This window comes from Ptychodera flava, chromosome 1 (assembly GCF_041260155.1).
Source record: "Ptychodera flava strain L36383 chromosome 1, AS_Pfla_20210202, whole genome shotgun sequence".
NCBI classification, from domain to species: Eukaryota; Metazoa; Hemichordata; class Enteropneusta; family Ptychoderidae; genus Ptychodera; species Ptychodera flava.
Window position 1 is genome coordinate 3425956 of NC_091928.1, and position 20233 is coordinate 3446188.

The 20233-nt window shown below is 37.7% G+C and overlaps 1 protein-coding gene across 1 annotated transcript in view; it reads left to right on the forward strand.

Annotated features, from left to right (window-relative positions):
• Positions 1-1834: 1834 nt before the first annotated feature.
• Positions 1835-20233, forward strand: part of LOC139119635 (DNA helicase MCM9-like) — a 52215-nt gene continuing 33816 nt past the window's right edge. The window contains 1 exon segment of the mRNA XM_070683498.1: positions 1835-2065. Coding sequence (XP_070539599.1) covers positions 2011-2065 — 55 coding nt within the window. The 5' untranslated portion in view covers positions 1835-2010.

Below are 20233 nucleotides of genomic sequence, written 5' to 3' on the forward strand. Positions count from 1 at the left end.
AAATATGACATAACAGTGATATACAATGCAGACACATCCCTAGATCCTTTCAACAGATGGTCTCCAGCAAACAACTAATGTTAAAACACAAGCATCGGCAGGGCTCGAAATTAACTTTTTCCCCGGTAGTCCCACTGGGCTACCATTTTCTGAAGTTGGTAGCCCAGCGACAAGGTCTGGTAGCCCATGCATGAATGAAGAGGGTTTTTTGTAAAGGATATTTTTATTTATATCTAGACAATGAACGATTTATTTTGCATGATTCTATCCAGTAAGTGAATTTTCTAGTCATTTGACATCAATACCTGCAGATCATAGCCTTAGGAGAACGGTATAGCATGTGCAGTGGACAACGGTGACGCCTCAAAGTTTGACGACCTATTCACACATACGCAGAGCTTATATGCAAATTTTGATGTTCGCAATGACAACGACTTTTCACTCAGCATGTGTAAACATAACATGGCTAAAAATAGATTGGCTATGAATTTCAGGATGACAACTTGGTACAGTCATGTTCCTAATACTTTCGTGGCAATTTTGACTATATTTCCCCACCATATCATTGCGAAATTTGTGGATGGCCCGACAGCTTTTTCTTTGCAGTTTGAATAATTTTGTGTTTAATTGTGATTGATAAATTGTGATTAAATAACTATGAAAATGAATTTTCATTGGCCATCATTTCCTGAGCCTGTTATCCAAGTACATCAGTTCAGATATAAATGATATTTTATTGAAAGTTTGTCGCAACAAAGTCGACATGTCCTTTCTGTGTCCAGCTGGGTTGACTGTATGAGCGTCGGTCATCTCACAGCGATCAACATCATGTCGCCCACTAAGTAATTTCATGTCCCAGGCTTTGGTAGTCCGTGTGGGCTACCATTTCATTCGTTTTGGTAGCCCTAGGGAAAAGTTGGTAGTCTGTGGACGCGGGACTACCGCTAATTTCGAGCCCTGATCCGGAAGGTATGCAAAATAGTTTGTAAGGCAGAGATCTTGCGATCGGGAGAAAGTTCAACATTGACTGTCTAAGTGAGTTTTAATCCTTTGTTCTCCTTTGATACTGTGAAAGTTGTGTTTAGTTAATGAGTTTATTCAGATGTGAAGCTTATAAAAAAATTTAAGTCAAATACAAAAGTTAAATCACCAAAAATACATTTTGCTTTTACATCATAGATTTTAAGTCAGACCTAATCAGTTTAATCAGGAAATAAGGAACTTTATAATTACTATAAGACAAGAAGAAATGAGAGACCTTTCACACGGATAGAATACTGCGGAAAATGAAATTTCATCAATTCTTGACCGCGGACATCCGGGAACTTGCGGTTTCACGTCATTTTGCGTCACACTGCCGTGAGAACAAAATATTGAAGTGTGGATTTTTCAACCTTTGCACCAGTATTCAAAGTTTCAACATTATGTCAATGATAAACACTAAGTTCTGTCTTTTGTCACATAATTTCTCATTGTTCACTGTCCTGTATAGTCAAATCCCAAGTGCGTGAGATGAAAGTGACGTCACTCCGCGGTCAAGAATAAACCTTCTCAAGACTGATTTACTCTCTACAGGCAAGCTTTTTGAAAATATTGGGTTAAAAGTCAACCCGAAGCTACTTTTACCGAAACGCAGAGTATTTATACCATATGAACTTGTGTAACAGTAAATTCCATTTCAGGAAAGACAGTTTCCAATGCCTGAAAACGATTGTGTTTTTTGGTAAAAAAACACGGTGTGAGGGCGTCCGTGAACGGGCTGAGGTCAAAGGTCGGTATCGTCTCAAAACAATATGTCCGCGCTCACTTTGACTATTCTAACTACGGTTCTTAGGCTCGTTTTCTGCCTTTGTCCGAAATAAGGTGATGTATTTATGATCAACTGACAAGTTTTGCCAAGTGAGATTAACCTCCGTTCATGTATTCAGCCATCTTTGCACTGCCAGAACTGGTTTTTGTGTCGCTGTCGTCTCAACTTCGTACTCCATTTGCGGGAAATTTGAAAATAACATGGCGGGTACGGACGCAGACGATTTGAACACAGAAGAGACAGAGGAGTACATGGGTAAGTATGAAACAATCTGACGTCAGAAGATGCTGTTGACTATTTAATTAGAGTTGCTTTCATCAAAGAAAGTTCATTTACCGTTTTGTAGCTGCAACATCTTGTCCATGTCGAGGAATTTTCTTTGCCGCAATGGGCCATGGGGTGGATTGGGATTAATTTGAAGGTTTTGAGAAGGCTGGGGTAGACTGGGAAGGTTTCTTGAAGCCCTTTTTGGGAGAAACCATCGTTCAGAAGTACATGTACTGCTGCTATATGACGTGCAGACTAACAAAATTCACGGCAGTAGCAGTCAGAGTTATGCATGCAGTCGTGAAAACCGGGGCTTCTCCGACGTATTTGCATGGAGGGTAGCTTTGCGTGGAACTTGGAAGGGCTGTATTCATGGTTACATCTCCCCGGGGCCCTGTTGCCATGCAGAGCTATAATACCCTCCATACAAGTGGCGGGAAAGCTGCGGGTCACATCACTGCAGTTTCAGAGAAGTTTGACGCCAACGGCAGTCTAATTTGAGTCAAGTGCGTGAGTTTTGAAAAATTGGAGGAGGAGTGTGTTCATAATATCTAACACTTCTGTAAATCTAGCTTTGTTCAATCTGATTAAATATGATGTAGAGATGGGTCTGTGTATATGTAATCATGGAGGTAGTAGATGATGTAATCATGTTGTGGTCTGTCCTCGGTCCTCCCATGTAGTACAGTACAACACCATTGTGTAAAAGTTCACGATGTACAGATTGAGTTTTGCCATCCCAACAGTGTACCAGTACATCAATCCCATCACAACACATGGAGTTCTAAATCAATGTAAACCATGGAGATATCTTTTTAACCTCTATGCTTAAACAAAGGAAATATAAAAGACACATCAAAATTTCCAGCTTTGAGTCCTGTAACTTGTGACATCTTCCAAAATATAATATTTAAGGCCAAATAAAAAAATATGTGCTGTTCCGATTACATGGTTTTCGAAAATAGGGTAGGTAGGTAGGGAATTTTTTTTTCAATTTTTTTTTATTCCTCAATGTGCATTTTGTACGCGTTCAAACAAACTATCAGTAAATAATTTCCTCATGAAACACACTCAAATTGAATATCAAACTATTAAAATAAAATAAAATCGCGTGATTTCATGGGTTTCATGTTTTTTCATATAGTTATGCTTACTTCCTGGTTTATGAAGCTCAAAAAGTCTAGGGTCGGAGGATAAAATTGGGGTAGGTCGGGTAATCGGAACAGCACATATTTTTTATTTTGGCCTAAGCGATACTGCCCCTTGGCCCATAATGGACGAAAGCAAATTTTACACGATATAACATATGAGGCAAAGCTGAGTACATTACGAGTTCAAAGTTTGCTTGAGTCATATATCAGCTGTGATGGGGTACGTTATATTTGGCAATGCCAGTAAATGTTTAGATGTAGAAAACATCTGTGGCCACAATCTTGGATAGTGAAGTTGGAATACATTATCAGTAATAATCTGGATGGATGACGTCACAAAATTCACTGGTATTGATAAAGCTATAATTCAGTGAATATTATTCAACAGTTTGTCTCCCCTCTTGCAAGAGTGTGGCAATCTATCTTACAGTGTTTTATCTGCCTTACTTTTGTTGTCTATGCCATAACAACATCAAATGATATGCTGATTGTAATTTCATCTTTATAAAGCCCATGACAATTTTCACAGTATGGAAAGAAATTTTGATGAAACATTCCCTGCCTTGACAGTGGCACTACCACATGATACGATCTTTTGAGAATGCTTCATTGTACTATTGTTTTATTTCTCATTATCAAATGGAATATACTATGTTCTTTAATGTATTTGTTCCTCTGTATATATAAGCAGTGTATACACTAACTATCACTTTTAGTGATAGTCAGTGATGGGCAATCTATAAAGAAACTGTGAACTTTCCACATCTCATGGGGTAACAGAATGTTGAACAATTTTTTTTCGAAAATTCGAATTTTTTCACCAAATAAAAGTTTGATGACAGTGTCAATATGAAACCTCATATCTATATAACTGTATACAGTAAAACTTGCTGCTACATGTAGTATAGCGCCCTCACACAGCTTTGCTGTCTTTTCTTATTCCACGGGTAATCATTGGACAAGTGATTATTTCTCTACAAGGGAAAACGTAATGTTCATCTTCATACCGGTCAATTCAACTTAATTTGCATAATGTAACTTTAGAGAGCCTGGGATATACCTGGTACATCATTTGTGATGTGGTCTTACTTTTAATACCAGTATTTGAACAGATAAATGTATGAGTTGATACATTACTACTGAACATCCAACTGAAAATATCATATTGTAAAAAATTAAATGACTACCTCGGTCAAAGCTTTCCATATTGGAGACTTGTTGTATAGTAAAACTACCTATAAAACATTTTTATTGCGTCCAAACTTGTACATTATTCAAGTGATTGAATAGCCTGTATACAGAAAACTTGAAAAGAATCAAACTTGAAGAAAAGTAATGTTTTCTATATATGTATATCCATCATAATTTGAAAGCACTTTTTTTAAAAATTAATATGGACATGCAGGATAGAAATACTTTTAATTTCTTGTGGCAAAAGTTTGCCACCGGATATGAAATCTGGTGGCAATTATGAAAAATTCTGGTGGCAGTTCAACACATTATGTGATCAGTACAATACAACATTTTGTCATTGCCACATACTCATTCTAATTTATAAATTCTCGAAAATATGGTGAGTACACGTCACAAAAAGTCAACCTATACTGCATGCCTCGAAAAAAATTTTCAAACTTACTAACCGTGGGACACGTGAATTTCATTTTTACTTGCCCGAGAGGAAAAAGTACTTGCCCTAAATTTCTAATAACTGTATCAGTAATTTGTAACAGAGAGCAAGAGTTTGGCCATATGAAGTGAATTCAAAGAGGGAAAAAACAGATTCAAACAAGAACTACATCTTGTTAAAATGAAGGACTATTACCAAATCTGAAATGTCCCAGAAGAAATGTGAGAATACTTTAGTCTTTTCTGTAGATTTTTGCTATTTAGAAAACATCTTTGAATTTGGAATTTTTCCACAACCTAGTCCAAATTAAAATCTTTGCATAAGAGTAATAAGATTGTGTGATTTACAATGTGCATGGCTGGCTGCTGCTCTTTATTATCAAGCTGAGATCACAAACAACTGCTCTGCTAGTGTTTATCTGCCAATGCATACGCACATGTACATCTGCAACTCTTTTACCTGTTTACATGTTTGCTCACTGAGCACAGCAGTCTTTCAAAGTTTATTGATAAATGTATTCGTCAAGAGAGCAGATTCAAGTTTCGTTTTTGTTACTCTCTAGTGCAGATTTGTTTTCTGTAAGTGAGAGCCGATCCCTAAAAACCAAGGTCACGTAATTTGAAACTGTCTGCATCTCACGCACTACGTAGCTGCAATATGTGGCCTCCTTGGTCGACTGAGCCTGTTTCGACTACGATGTAAACTTGTACTTTTTCATCTGGGTGTTGATTTACGTTGAACAGTAAGCATTGCCGAGATCTATGGCTTTGAATAAGTTTACATCCATTTACAAAGCACATGGTGCAATTACACTATCGCGTGAAGCCGATCGACTGTCATACAACTCATACGCTTGCACAAAGAGAATGGCAACCACTGTCAAGAGCATACCACTTTACGGCACACATACAAAACAGTGAGTTCACTCCGTGTCGTCGGAGAGAACATGTCGCAAAACTCTATTTTTACGACTTTTGTGTTTTACAACAGCAAGAACGATTATTTTGCGATGTCGGGCGGATTTTCAAGGGTTTTCAGAAAACACTTCTGAGAGTTGAAGGACTTACAATGATTGTAGACGTGTACAGACCTAATGAAATACGTTTTCAAGCTTGAATTGTCCAGAGCTTAGTTAATTCAACCGCTGGTGGACTTGCCCGTCGGACGGGAAGCATATTATTGATTTTAATTGCCCGACCGCAAAATTCGCTAGCAACGCTTAACGGGCGTCGGGCGATAGGAATTTTGAGCCTGTACTGGCTAATGAATTGCAAGTATTTATTATTATTAAATCACGCATGCTGCAGTTTGGCTTTGTTTTCAAAATGTCACAACATGCTTTTATCTTGTGCCCTATGACTGCATTATGCGGCTATCACAGAGAACAACAACATGTCAAGTGTACAAAAGCTGCTGTCATCGATATGGAGATTAGCCAATCACAAGTTTGGATTCACGCTATGTTTTCATTCATGCCAAAATGTCGCAATTAGTTTGGGTTTTTTTTTTAATGAGTTTTTTCCGCCGTCCGACAACGCGTGTTCCCGAAGCGGGGTCCAGACACTTCGCACCAAAACCAGTTCGCCCCACACAACTTCGTCCCAAAACCATTTCGCACCAAAACCACCTCGTCCCAACTACTACCTCGTCCAACGCCACTTCGCCCCAAGTACCACCTCGAACTAAAACCACTTCGCTTAAAGTATATTCCGTCAATTCGTCCTAAATCATCGATGCCACGATGTATCATACCGTTGTTTTTACCTGCAACTTGGCTACCACGAACCATTTATTCTTCCATGAAACCATAAACGGTATATTAGAAAAAAAACACGCAAACTACTAAATGGTACATTTCAGGTGCCGTGCGCGGTATCGCACGATGCGATGTCATTTTCTCGAAATGTGTACAATTTCAAGATTTCAGTACGTCCTGGGATGATAGAAAGGTGATTAAAACTTCACTGGCAGTGGTTGGTTATCTTCAGCTTTTAACGGTTAGCGATAAATTGGGGAGTGAAGAGGCATCGTTTTTGGGGCGAAATGGTTTTGGGCGACGTGATTTTTGGGGCGAAGAGGTTTTGGTACGAGGTTGTTTAGGTGCGAAGTGGTTTTGGTGCGAAATGGTGTGGGACGAGATGGTATGGTGCGAAGTGGTTTTGGTGCGAAGTGTCTGGGAACCCTTCAGTGTTCCTTCATTCAAGCCGTAGGATCGATGACATGATGACCCAAAATTTAGTGGCAGAAAAATACCACCAGAAAAAAATTTTGGTGGCAGATTGACAGTTTTTGGTGGCAAATGCCACCATTGCCACCGATTATTTCGAACACTGACATGTAGATGTGAAGGGGTTTTATAGTTCTACTGTCTGGGATATGCTTCAACAACAGAATTATGCCAATGTCAGCTTTGTTACTAAATATAGCCGCAGGTGTACAACTTCGGACACTACTGCTTGAAATTCATACAGATTTTGTTGTTGCATGTGTGGCTGTTGTTGCATCTTGTAGTCTGAGCCATAAATTAGTGTGACCTACGGTAATAGTAGCCTTTGAAATACATGTACTAACTGGCAGGTTTTATTTTCATCATTCTCTTGCAGAAAATGTGGACAATATTTTTGCATATTAATGAAAGAAAAATGACATCATTTGCGATCAGTGCTATTATCATGTGCTCTTTACACTGACTGAATGCCACAATACACCATTGATGGTTTAATGTGTGATATTCACTCACCATTCAGATTTGATTTGATATTCTCATAGTTCAAAGATGTGTCAAAATTTCAAACGTCCAATTTTCTATTTCGGCAAAATATGTAGTGTACCAGTCAGTTACAGTCTAGAGTTGTTATTTTGTTGTATAGCATACACCAGTGTTGCCGCCAGGACGGGCCCTTGCGACAATGTCCCCAAAACGAGACCTGTGTCCCGCATTCTTGCATCTCGCGGGTCACCTCGGGCGCGCTTTTGAGCCACTCTGTGGCGGTGTCGTTTGCAAGTAATATCTGACACTGACGGCGACCATTGTTTTGCATGTTTCTTTTGAGGCTTTTATTTACGTACTTTCAGAGCTAATTAAAACCGTCACTTGATATTACAATGTGCTTTCATTTGTAGTCCGACAGAGCTCTGATTGGCGGCAGATACTGCTACAATTACTTCCGTAAAATTAAGTCGTAGTCCGGACGCTTGAAGTTTGTTTTGAGAAACAAATAAGTCGCAAAATGATTCAAATTTGATTGACGACTGATGCATTTTCTTTTTGTTTGCGGAAAATTCCATTCTGTTGCCATGCATCGACAATTAAACGGCATTTCAGTAGGCAAGTTCAATATGGCAGAACATCAAAAGCGAATTACATCATTTTTAACGAGTCTAACTCGGAGTTTGTCAACCGATCGCGATCGCAATGACGATCAAACACCGTCTGTTGCCCAGGGTGATGACTCACACTCGACGCGATCTGATTGTAACACATGACACAGTGCGATCCACCGGAGTCGAAGAAAAAGAAAACCACTGAACGAAAGTTTCAACAGAGTTGGAGGAAAAATGAAAAGTATTCTAACTGGTTGGAATACAAGAGTGAAAAGAAACAGATACATTGAAAGATTTGTCGTGAAACTGGCAAGCGAAATACGTTTACTGAACAGTCTGGATGTGAACATTTCCGTATATCAACATTGGACCGCCATATGCGCGGTAGTGATCACTTGCAATCAATTGAAGAAGTCGCCTTGCGTAGAAGTTTCGACACCGCCATCAATCGAGCTCTGTCAGAAAATGATAAAGGTATTGCAGTCGGTTTATTGGTTGGCAAAGGAGGACATTGCCACACGAAAATATGAATCACTTCTTGAAAATCCTGAAATTGCAAGGCGTTCAAACGGTGGATAAGTTGGAGATCGGACAGAATGCAAGTTACACCTCCCGACAAACTGCCTAAGAGATGCAGGATACCATCGGAACAGTGATTGCTAATGTTTATGTTGTCCCCAAAATACACAAAATGTCCCCAAAAATAGACAGTGGCGGGACACAGTGTCCCCTGGTTTAAAAATCCTGGCTGCAACACTGATACACTGTATTCTAAACTCCATACATGGTGGTGGGGGAGGGTGTTTGAGGTTCAACACAATAAGGTTCATTTGCCATGTGGGGGTTCAACACTATCCAGGGTCAGTAAAGGTCAGAAGTTGAATTTCTATTGGAACTCATGAAACATTTAAAAGTATTGACAGAAGATTTAGGAAATTAGACCATAAATGATCTTATGAGTATAATAAAATCACTGTGTATTATAACATTTATTTGAAGCAAGTCCTTCAAACAAAGAATTTCTTTGGTGTGGCCATAGTCCTCCATTAGAAAAAGACTTCAGGGCTGTCTTTAGATTTTTCTGGAAGTGTTATTCAAGTTGCTAAGAGTGGTAAAACTATTCATTTGACTGACTCTCTGTAAAAATCCCCTCTGAGCTACAGAACCACCTGCTCTGATGTGTTGAAATCAATTTCTTTGTTTGGTCTTTTCAATTGTGGAGGGACAACAACTGATTTGTGTGTGGCAGTATTTATGACCATTGCATTTTTATGTTTGACCTCAGACATAAACTCAGCTACCTTACATAAATCTCAGCCAGTCTCAAAGTGTCGTTCACATTTAACGCACTTTAATTTGAGTTGCCCTGCTACTCAGCAACAAGCATATTTTGACTTCGTCAACGTTATTTGCTGTCAGTATTTTTACCGAGAGATGTTTTCCATGTGAATTCAGACTATTCTACTAATACCAAGGTAACGGTACATTGTAGATATTACTGCTGTCTTCTACTTAAACTATTTTTTCTGCTTGTGGAAATTTTGATCACCGTTTTTCCATCTCGGAGTCATGTCTAAACACTTGAGGAGCACTTAGTGAGGAATTAATAATCTTGGCCTCGTCCATGTATATTTTATTGACCACAGTTACATGCCAGTCTGTGATATCAGTTGCTACAAAGCCTTGCATCTGATAAAGCTGTGTTGTGTGTTTAACAGTGCCAGGTCTATGATATCAGTAATCTTAGTGAACACAATTGTCTACACTGAGTTTAAGATTCCAGGTGATTGAGAAAATAACTTTATCAGAATTCACTAACGGGGCTATTACCAATCTGTTATTAGTTACGGCAGTGATAGCAACTGGATGGCATTGCTGATAGTTTGTTCTGCAGTGCAGTATTGAACACTACATCAGTAAGTGTGACGCATCAGTTACATTGGTTTCTTGCATGGGAAAATGTCTAACGCAAACTTCCAGGTGTTTTTGGATACGATACCCCATGTCCAGCTTCGTATGAAGGAAATTGGGAATTGTCCTTCCCAAATGATCAGCTGGCACGGAGGAAAGCAGTGAGAACAGCTTTACTGAACTTTGCCTGGCGATGGGAAGATATTCCGGATGGCTGGAATCAGCTGGACTGTTACCTAATACGGAAAATTGGTGCAAACTGGAGGACATTTGCAGGACAGGAATGGCAGGAATATTTCGGCAACACATTCTTTATGATATATTTCTGAAAAGAATCCTGCTGACGGAAAAGACAAATCCATCAGAAGCTATTCCGTCTGTGATGAAGGAGTTTTCAAAGAAATGGGAATATTTTCCTGGCAGGTGGAAGCATCTTGAGCGAATGCTAACAATGAAATTTGGTGATAACTGGAGAAAATATACAAAACAGTGGAAGTCCTATGTTGAAGACATGGAAAATTTCCATGAATTTCTCAACAGTATTTCACTCACACATTCCCGGATGTTTCTGAGTCGTGACGATTCCTTCATTGATTTCCCAAGGGAGTCATCTTCCAAAATCACCCAGTCTCAAGTGGTTTCCCAAAGTCTGCAATTTTTCCATGACCGATGGAATGGTTTCAGCTGTGGTTGGACACATCTTGATCATCGACTGTGCTGTGTCATTGGCAGGGACTGGAGAAGTTTTGCCAAACGTAAATGGCGTGGATTTATAATTTTGAAAGATGCAGCTGTGCAGATCAGCAAGCCTGTCACTTTTACAGGCAGTGAAAATGTCAGATACAAATAACTGAAAGGTACATACATGTACCCACTTTTAAAATTTCTCTTTGTAGATGTGACAAGTTTTTAAAACTTGAACAAACAGTCTGAAAGGCCAGCTTGTACATGTACATGTACATGTATATGTACATTGATTTCTTATTTTTGCATTACACATGCTCTTTACCTGTATATACATGTATGTATTCCAAATATTCAGACATTTTGACATTTTGCAATTCTTCAAACATTTTGGCAGAAATATGTAATTTGAATCTCACACTAAAGTCTAGAGTGGACAACACCCATTTAGATCTAGAGTAGACATAGCAAGAAATAAGTACTTATCAAAGAATGTACAGCTGAAATTCTGACAAACTTGATACATGCATTTTCAAAACCAGCACCTATACAAATACTGTCTTTCAAAACCATTTCCCTTTTTCTGATGGAAAAATATTGAATTTTTTGTTCACAGACATTTTGTATGAATTGCAGCTTATGGTACAATGCAGAATGTAATGTACAGCATCAAAAAGGACAATTAAATTGGTGAAATGATTCAGCCATCATCAACACCTTTGCATCATCATCTTTTTTGTTTGTAATTCAACAAAGTTTTATCTGAAAAAATATGAATGTGTCTCAATTCACTGTTTGTAACCTTTATGTCAACTTTCTACATTGCAAATCTGACTTTAAACATTAATTTCGTTTCTTTAGAGAAAGAGACCAAATTCCAGTATAGTTATGCCAGGAGTGCCTATGCAAAGAATGTTATGTCAGGTTTTTTAGAAGCTTGTAAGTGAGTCAACATAAAAACACTGTTGTCATCATTCACTATCTGTGCACAGTTGATTGAAGAATTCAGTTCACTGTAATCCATGCATATCATTGTGTGATTGGACGATGTGGTATCGATGTTTTCTAGTCAGCCCATCCTACATAAAGCTCAATTACTCATGAATGATATCATATGAGATCTGCAAAGTAGATAAAAATTATCTCTTTTGCTTTACTGTAAACTGTAAATTAAAAACTGAGTTTGTTGTGCCACAGAGAAGGACAAATATTTTCCTTGCATTTCTTTGCAAGACAAGTGGAATATGATAAAATTATTTTGTATTTGGTGCTTCCTTGAACAAGTACAGTAAATATCCCTAGTGATTTTATTTCATGGAGTCTAAGCCTGGTCATTGCAAGTAAACAGTTATAAATAAAATATTTCAAAATAAGTAAAAGTAGATCAACTAACGATGCCTAACCTCTCTGTTTCTCTTTGTGAGAATGATGTGACAACTGTAAGTTACTCAAAGCATAGACAGTGTCTATGCTCAAAGACACAGCTCTAAAGTGAGTTGTAGATTTGTATTATGACTTTATACTGCAACAATGTCAAAATTGAAACCTTTACATTTACCAATGATTGAAATACAGTTCTAAGAAATCGTTTAATAACTGTAACTTCTTTAGGTATGCCCTAATGTCCTAAGAATTGTGGATTCCAGTTCAACTTTCTTAATTTTCTTGGCCTGGGGTGCCTCTTTATAACATTAGGTGAAACACCTTGAGGGTTATGTTGTAATGTGTTTATAGTTATGTTGTAATGTGTTCATAGTTATTTTGTAATGTGCGTAGGCTTAAGTTGAGGTGTAATTCTGCTTGCGTTGAATCCAGTATCAATTTTATCCCAATTCTTGGCAAACCTTATTGCTGGACAACAGGATTATTATGATAACAGTGTATTGTGACAGTGACAGTGTATTGTGATCTAGGTGTATTAATTTTTGACAATCTCTGTTCTGCACACTGTCTGATACATGTTACAAGCATACAAAGCAGCAGATCTTGTGACATTGAAAGCCAGTTTAATTATCCCTTTCACCACCATGGTTTGGCCCAAAACCAATTGTTATCAATTGTGATTACGGACCCGTTTATAGGGCATAGGGGTGAACAGGTTTGGTTAATATAACACGTGATGAACTGAACTGTTTGGAACTTTTAAAATTTTGTACTTTAATTTTGCTCAGTCATGAGGTGTGTCAAATCTCAAAATTGAAGTTTTAGCAAGGAATTTATTCATTTACATAAATATAAAGACTGCATTCATTGGTTTTCAAAGTGACTAGTTATTGTGAATGGCAACATTCATTGTGCTCTGTCATCATGACAGCAACTTTTAAGTTTAATACCAGTATGTCTTCATATAAGTCCATGTTTTAAATGGATTATTGAACTGTCATGTAGGACATGGTTTCTGATTTACAAGCATTATTTAGGAATCAAAACTAATGATGAAATATTTGCACTGTCATGGACCAGTTTTTAGCTCCGCTGTCAGCGACGCGGAGCTTATCAAATAGGTTGATTTTCCGTCGTCGTCCGTCGTCGTCCGTCGTCCGTCGTCCGTCGTCGTCGTCGTCGTCCGTCAACAATTGCCTTCTCCTCTGAAACTGCAAGTCCAATTGCTTTGAAATTTTATATGCAGTTCACTTGTGGTGACTACACTTAAGTTTTTTCAAGTTGTGGTGAAATTTGCATATTTGTATTTTTGGGGCAATTTTTGGTGTTTTTGGTAAAAAAATCTTCTTCTCTGAAACCGCTTGTCCGATTGCTTTGAAATTTGATATGCAGTTTACTTAGGGTGACTTCAGTCAGATTTGTTCAAATCGTGGTGAAATTTGCATATTGTATTTTTAAGGCAATTTTTGTCATTTTTGGTAAAAAAATCTTTAAAAATCTTCTTCTTCAAAATTACCAGTCAGATAGCTTTGATATTTGGTACATATGTCCCTAGGGATGATCTATTTCAGATTTGTTCAAATTGTGCAGAAATATGCAAATTTGCATTTTTAAGGCAATTTTTGCCACTTTTGGTCAAAAAATGTATTTCTCAAAAAGTACTGGTCTAATAGTTTTGAAATTTGGTATACAGGTTTCTATAGATGAACTGAGTAATATATATTGAATTTCTGATGAAATCTGAAATTTTGTATTTTTGGGGCAATTTTCGCCATTTTTGGTCAAAAAATGTGTATTTCCAAAACTATTTATCTGATAGCTTTGAAATTTGGTATACAGGTTCCTACAGATAAACTACATGATATTTATTGAAATTGTGATGAAATCTACAATTTTGTATTTTTGGGGCAATTTTTGCCATTTTTGGTCAAAAATGTTTTCTCAAAAATTAGTGGTCTGATAGCTTTGAAATTTGGTATACAGGTTTCTACAGATGAGTTCAGTAATATATAATGAATTTCTGATGAAATCTATAATTTTGAATTTTTGGGGCAATTTTTCCCATTTTTGGTCAAAAAATGTGTTTCTCAAAAAAAGTACTGGTCTAACAGCTTTGAAATTTGGTATACAGGTTTCTATAGATGAAGTTATGAACTAAATTTGATCTCTTGAAATTATGATGAAATCTGCAATTTCATTTTTTGGGGCAATTGTTGCCATCTTTGGTCAGAAAATTTTATTCTCAAAAAACTACTCATCAGATAGCTTTGGTTGACATGTTCTTAGGGATGATCCGATGTGATATATTCAAAGTATGATGAAATCTTCAATTGTGTATTTTGCAGCTATTTTAGCCACTTTTTTCTGGCCTCTGCATTGAGCTATCAAAGATTTCCACCTTCCTAATCAACATGTGTAAAAATAGTTTTTCTCTACATAAACACAGCGGAGCTATATCGGCCGCTAGGTCGCTTGTTTGACAGTAGTAACCTTGACAACAGTAGATTTTGGTATTTCTTCAGGATGTCATTTTGTGTACAGATTATTCACCCATTTTAGATTGCTGTAGAGATGTACACAAACTTGCAATCATGATGTAAATAAATATTTCAACACAGTTGTTTTATCCTTGTCCATTGTTTTATGAGGCATCATGGGTAATACCATACACAGATAGATAGGTGTGAAAAGGCTCACAATAATACAATAGTGCATACAGGTATAACCGCTCTATTCCTCCAGTCTCTGAGGTACCTGATAAAACTGAAAATATGTGCATAGTGTACATCCAACGGAATAGATTCATTCGGATGATTCCACATTCCTGATTTCACACGTCACCAGGAATGTTTAAACTGAAAATCAAGCTGGTATTTATGCCTGGCTATGAATTATGTGTACAGTTTTAATCAACAGGTGTTGTACTGAGTGAAGTGATGATCAAGCTATTCCTAGGGCTGTACCTGTACTTCTAATAATTTGTGGATTTACAGTTTGTCTTTGTGATTTTATCACCTTTTGAACGAATCTGTTTCTTATTCTGAAGAGATTTAGTATGATTTCTCCTCATCTACAATGTACACCTGTTTCAAAATCATCTCAATGCAGTCATAATTAAATTGTTAATTTGTTGGTCACTGCATACACATGAACTGAGAGAAAACATTGATTTCAGCATGACCATTGGGTCCACACTGAGATAAAAAGACTTTTATAGCAGAAAAACAATAGGTTTTAATGATACATGTATTGCACAGATAAAGTTAATTGAAGCCAGTATGTCTGTGTTCTTTGTGATCTGTGTATATCAAACATATCGGGTAGAAATGTGCAGTCTTGATTTTAAGAATAATACCTGAGTCTTGTTTTTAAGAGTAATACCCGAGTGTGTACATTTTTACCAAGTTTTCTAGTCATACTACTAGTTTTCACTCAGATATTAATGTTTTCATTCATATTTAGGTATGGCAGAAATGTTACCACAGTTTCATAACCATTCATCTACTGTTATACTGGCATTGTCCTAAATCTTTATGAAAACACTGGACATACATGTATGTTATACCTGCAACAATGAAATCATGAATGCAAAAGTACGTGATATGAAATTTATTTCAAGGTGATAAGGAATACATAGATACCACAAAAAGATTCATGATACCATTAAACTGATCAAGGTCATTCTCAAGTATCATATCAATGAAAATTCTCACAGTCAACTCATCAAAATATCAGTGAGATATCCGTTTGCTTAGCAACGTTTGAGTGTAATCCATTTTTTTATTAAACCTTGAAGTATTAGCAAAGTCATTAAAAAGTTATTTAAGCAGAAGTCAATCACATTGACCACTATGGCTGTTGACATTGCATATCTGTTTATTAAAAAACCACAATCCTTCATGTCAAGTTGAAATGATTTTAATCGTTAATCTTTGACCTTTGCTTCTGTACATTTGTGTATGAAGTGCTGATGAACTTTGGAGGGAATAACATAATATTTTATACATGGCTTTTCATTTAAGTTACAATATCTTTACTGAACATTTAGGATCATTAAAAACACATACCTTGGCATCATGCATTTCCTCTACAATAGAATAGAATAGAAACATTTGAATCAGCTAGTGAAACAAATGTTCCTAGATTTATTGCAATGCTTCTTGGTAAAAATTTTGTGAACTTCTACTCAGCCCAGACATCTCAGACCTGGCCAAGTGCTTCCTTATATTCAATTTAAGAAGAACCGTGACACCAGAACTCTGATTAGATAGGTATTTTGAGGAGTTAGAGAGAATGCCTTCAAGTTATCATCTGATTGTAGGTCATCCAGTATTCATCACAGAGTTGCCATAGCAACAACAACGTTTGATAGTTTATAATCTTATGATATTTGCTATGAAGGAAAGTTGACAATAAGTGTGAATGTTAATTATGTCATTTTGTGATGAACAGTGGACTGCTTACAATGTGTGTTCAGGTAGATCCATCGTGCCACAATGATGTTGTGTGAAGTCAAATACTGAGTGACAGTGGTAGAAAGTTCACATTCGGATATCAATTCACATTCATTTAGAAGCTGATGTATTTTCTGTTCACACAGACAGTACATATACATCTCAGTAGTAAGCAGTGTCAAAGCTAATGTAGCAGGTCTATTGCTTCTCTGTAATAGTGTAATTTACCAGGATGGCCTCTTTAATATTCATAGACTTTATCAAATTATTGCCATTTAGTAGCATTGATAATACACTGATCCAAGCTGATAATGTAAGGTTATTCACCAAATACTGAGATTTATGTTTTGGGACATAGGACAGCGGAGGTATTGTCTGAGATCAATGGCATACTAAAGTGTATGCTGTACAATGATACAAAGCCCGGTAGTTTGTAAATAGCCTTTTTGGTCAAATTTTCAAGAAATGTCAAAAGTATTGCCATTTCGGAAGGCGCCGTTGTCCAGTGCGTCAATTGATCTCATACTGACTAGGAATACCGGAATATGTTGAGGCATGTCCACCAAGTGTAGAAAATGAACTTGCGTAATGCAATTCACATGAAGACATTGTGGATCAGCAGAGTTATTTCACATAAATCCAAGTTTTGGGACTAGCCATAGCTGACTGAATGACTTAATGATGGTTAGATGTATATTTTTTTTGGGGAAAAGTGGATCTTGTCCTGTTTTTCCAAACTTGTTTATACAAAACTTTTGAGGTCAAAGGTCATGTAAACATCCAATGTCTGTCTTTGGATCAAACGTGTGAGATTTCTTTTCCATAGTCTTGATGTTTTTGTCATTTTTTACAACTGAATGGACAGTGTACAGTAGTAAAATGAAATATAGGAAAGTTGCTGATTGTTATATATTTCTAGTGGTTTTTGTAAGTAATATTGTGGAATATGAAGTTGAAAGTGTAGAATCTGTGTAAAAGAATAAACTTATGTAAACCTTCAGTTTTCATTCTAATGTAAAAATGAAAAACATCAGTCACGCCCAGATTTCTCTTCTCTTACCTGTATGGCTTAGTTACAAATTTAGAAAGTTATATTCTGTATATTCTGTATATGCTGATTATTCAATAAAGTATTTAACAACTGAGCAGAACAAACTATGACATTTCACTCAGTGCAAAACACAGTTCAGCAGTAGTAGATAAAAGATATGAAAAGAACTCTCATTGGCTGACATGTGGATATACACTCCAAAATGTATTTTTGGAGAGATTATGAATTCACATCATTCTGTTAGAATTGTGTTGTAGCCTCCTGGCAGAGTAAAGCAACGTCACTTGAGTGTAAAGAGTGTTGTCCTCAGTGATGACCATGACTGCACTGCATGGCTGTGATGTTCTGTGATGTTGAGGATTAGTGACCAACTATGGCAGTTTTCTTGTAATTTCAATTTCAGTATTGGCAGCATCATAAACATTTATGACAAATATGCTCAATACACAACCATAGTAACCGCTCACACATGTCCACCCATTGTTGAATTACCGTTTATGAAGTATATGGCATGACATGCATACAGTGTGTATAATCTGTAGTTTTATCAATGTTTAGCATGTAGTGCATTTTCTAAAACTGTATATTTACTTATTTTAAACAGAGCAATATTATTTCAGTTTCTATCCTGCCCTTCTGCTGAAGCTGTCATTGACCATGTATGCCTGCTACAGCATGGCATAAATGACATTGTGTTCAGAAAGCACTGTTTCTCAATACAGGCATAAATGACATGCGTATGTATACGTAGGGTATTCCCCTCTTTGTCTCCAGACAGAATAATTCTGTTGTGTAAAGATACTGTGCTATCAGGGACCATATAGAGATGGTAGAGTATATTTATCACAAACTCTTTAGGCTTGTTATTAAGTTTATGTTATGTGCTGTTGGTAATGTACGGATGAAATTTTTTTATGTACCAAACTGAATTAAAGACATCTCACATGTAGCATCTCTATATATACAGCTGAGTTGCAAACAAGTATCTACATATTTTGTACATGTTACATTATTAGTTTATCATGTAAGAAGATAGGATCACCTGGTGATATAACACTTGATACAGTATCTGTACAGTACAGTGTAACTGATTTGGCAAAAAAACAGAGGTCAGCCTTTTTATCAGTCACTTGAAAGAAATAAAGCCACATAATTGCCAATGTGCTATGCATGGCCGAAACTATTACATTGTCTTTTTTGGATGAAATGTGTGCACTGTGGTTTTGAAAAGTCAAGGCTAATAGATATCACTGTCATCATGACTGATAGCAATCAGAATTAGGCAGACAGTCCATGTAGCCGACAATGAGATGCTAATAATATGCAGAATGTACAAGTTTCAGGTTTCGTCGACCAACTTCCCCCTCTTGGGTACAACTTCAAACTCTGAAATACCAAGTCGGTGGCTATCGTCTGTTACATAATTCAATAGCAAACTTGTGGAAGTTTCCAAGTTCGTGGGACCCTCTGCCAACTTGCCAACTTACTTGCCAACTTTCAATGGGGAAGTTGGCGGGGGCCTCTGCCAACTTGCCAACTTACTTACTTGCCAACTTTCATTGGTGGAAGTTGGCGGGGGCCTCTGCCAACTTGCCAACTTACTTGCCAACTTTCAATTGGGAAGTTGGCGGAGGCCTCTGCCAACTTTCACCCATTAAAGTTGGCAAGTAAGTAAGTTGGCAAGTTGGCACAGGCTTCCGCCAACTTCCACCCATGAAAGTTGGCAAGTAAGTTGGCAAGCTGGCACAGGCCTCAACCAACTTCCACCCATGAAAGTTGGCAAGAAAGTAAGTTGGCAAGTTGGCAGAGGCCCCCGCCAACTTCCCTGTATGAAAGTTGTCAAGTAAGTTGGCAAGTTGGCAGAGGCCCCCGCCAACTTCCACCCATGAAAGTTGGCAAGAAAGTAAGTTGGCAAGTTGGCAGAGGCCCCCGCCAACTTCCCTGGATGAAAGTTGTCAAGTAAGTTGGCAAGTTGGCAGAGGCCCCCGCCAACTTCCACCCATGAAAGTTGGCAAGTAAGTAAGTTGGCAAGTTGGCAGAGGCCCCCGCCAACTTCCCGGTATGAAAGTTGGCAAGTAAGTTGGCAAGTTGGCACAGGCCTCCTCCAACTTCCACCCATGAAAGTTGGCAAGTAAGTAAGTTGGCAAGTTGGCAGAGGCCCCCGCCAACTTCCACCCATGAAAGTTGGCAAGTAAGTTGGCAAGTTGGCACAGGCCCCCGCCAACTTCCGGCAGACAGTCCATGTAGCCGACAATGAGATGCTAATGATATGCAGAATGTACAAGTTTCAGGTTTCGTCGACCAACTTCCCCCTCTTGGGTACAACTTCAAACTCTGAAATACCAAGTCAGTGGCTATCGTCTGTTACATAATTCAATAGAAAACTTGTGGAAGTTTCCAAGTTCGTGGGACACTCTGCCAACTTGCAAACTTACTTGCCAACTTTCAATGGGGAAGTTGGCGGGGGCCTCTGCCAACTTGCCAACTTACTTACTTGCCAACTTTCATGCATGGAAGTTGGTGGCGCCCTTTGCCAAGTTGTGGAAGTTAGCAAGTTGGTGGGACCCTCTG